We start from the raw sequence: 1,576 nt of genomic DNA on the forward strand, positions 1-1,576 counted from the left end.
ATCTCTAAGAATGATGAAATCCCCCAACAAAACATACTTTTTTGTGAAATCTTTGATGTGTGGAGTATCGACTTCATGGGGCCATTCCCAAACTCTAATGGTTTTCTCTACATTCTACTAGCCGTCGATTATGTATCCAAATGGGTGGAAGCGATACCCACCCAGACGGATGATGCTAATGTAGTTCTTTTTTTTGTGAGGAATAATATAATTTGTCGCTTTGGGTCACCAAGAGCAATCATAAGTGACCAAGGTTCACACTTTTGCAACAAAAAAATGGAAGGACTCATGAAGAAGTACGGCATTATACATAAAGTTGCCACGGCCTATCACCCCCAAATGAACGGCCAAGCTGAGGTTTCCAATCGGGAAATTAAGCATGTATTGGAAAGGATTGTGAAGCCTAGTAGAAAAGATTGGAGTGCCAAGCTAACCGACGCACTTTGGGCATACCGAACGGCATACAAAACACCAATTGGCACGAGCCCCTTTCGGTTGGTGTACGGTAAAGCTTGCCACTTACAGGTAAAAATTGAACACAAGGCATATTCGGCCATCAAGGAATTCAATCTAAATTTGGGTGGGGCTGGAATTGAGAGAAAGCTTCAATTGGCGGAATCAGAATGTTTGAGATTAGAAGCCTATGACAACTCTAGGCTTTACAAGGAAAAGATGAAGGCTATCCATGATAAGAACATTAGGAGAAGGGAATTTAGGCCCAGTAAACTAGTTCTCTTTTACAACTCAAGGTTGAGATTGCTACCCGAAAAGCTTAGATCAAGATGGGAAGGACCTTATCAAGTAGAGAAAGTAGAACCGTATGGAGTCTACCATTTGCGCCATCCCTCAAGTTCGGATATTTTCAAGGTAAATGGGCACTGTCTCAAATTGTACCATGGTGAGCAAAGAAAGAGCACCAAGGAAATTGAGGTATTCCTTTTGGAAGATGTACCTCTTGACAAAGAGCATTGAGCTAGTGGAAGTCCAACTTAAGGACGTTAAACAAAAGTGCTAGGTGGGAGACACCCCACCATGGTAAGATCTACCTTTTTGCTCCATTTGTATATAGCCATTGAACTCTTCTTTGATTGGTGATTACTTAGTCCTTAACTTGTTTAGCTAGATTTGATTTAATTGTTCATAGAAGTTTGCACTATAGACCACTTGAATGATAGCAAACACCTCATTTCTAGGTTTTAGATGAAGTTTTAGGTGTTCTATTCAGCTTTTGGCTAGCTACCTGTCAGAATTGTGATAAGATGTGCATTCTTCATGCTCATAATAAAAAAAGGGACAGGGACGCGAGCGCACGCTATGCGCGCACGCCTCCATAACGCGGATGCAGGTCCATACCTTTTCAAGAGAGTTGGGCCACTCTCGCGCCAACATTAGGCCCCCAGCATAACTTCATTCGCACTGACGCGCACCGTGCGCCAGTGCGTCCAATTGCTCAAAACGAAATTCGCACAACCACGCACATGGCGTGTCCACGCCGATTTGCTGCCACAAGTCCTAGGCTAAGGACCAGAGAGTTGTACCACCTTTGAGCCTACATTAAGCCTCGTGCTCAACCCTC

At 43.5% G+C, this 1,576-nt stretch overlaps 1 protein-coding gene across 1 annotated transcript; it reads left to right on the forward strand.

Annotated features, from left to right (window-relative positions):
• Positions 1 to 276: 276 nt before the first annotated feature.
• On the forward strand, positions 277 to 972 carry LOC140173665 (uncharacterized). Its single transcript, XM_072198172.1, has one exon. The coding sequence runs from the start codon at positions 277 to 279 to the stop codon at positions 970 to 972; it is 696 nt and encodes a 231-aa protein (XP_072054273.1).
• Positions 973 to 1,576: the final 604 nt, after the last annotated feature.

Source organism: Arachis hypogaea, chromosome 6 (assembly GCF_003086295.3).
Source record: "Arachis hypogaea cultivar Tifrunner chromosome 6, arahy.Tifrunner.gnm2.J5K5, whole genome shotgun sequence".
Taxonomy (NCBI): Eukaryota; Viridiplantae; Streptophyta; class Magnoliopsida; order Fabales; family Fabaceae; genus Arachis; species Arachis hypogaea.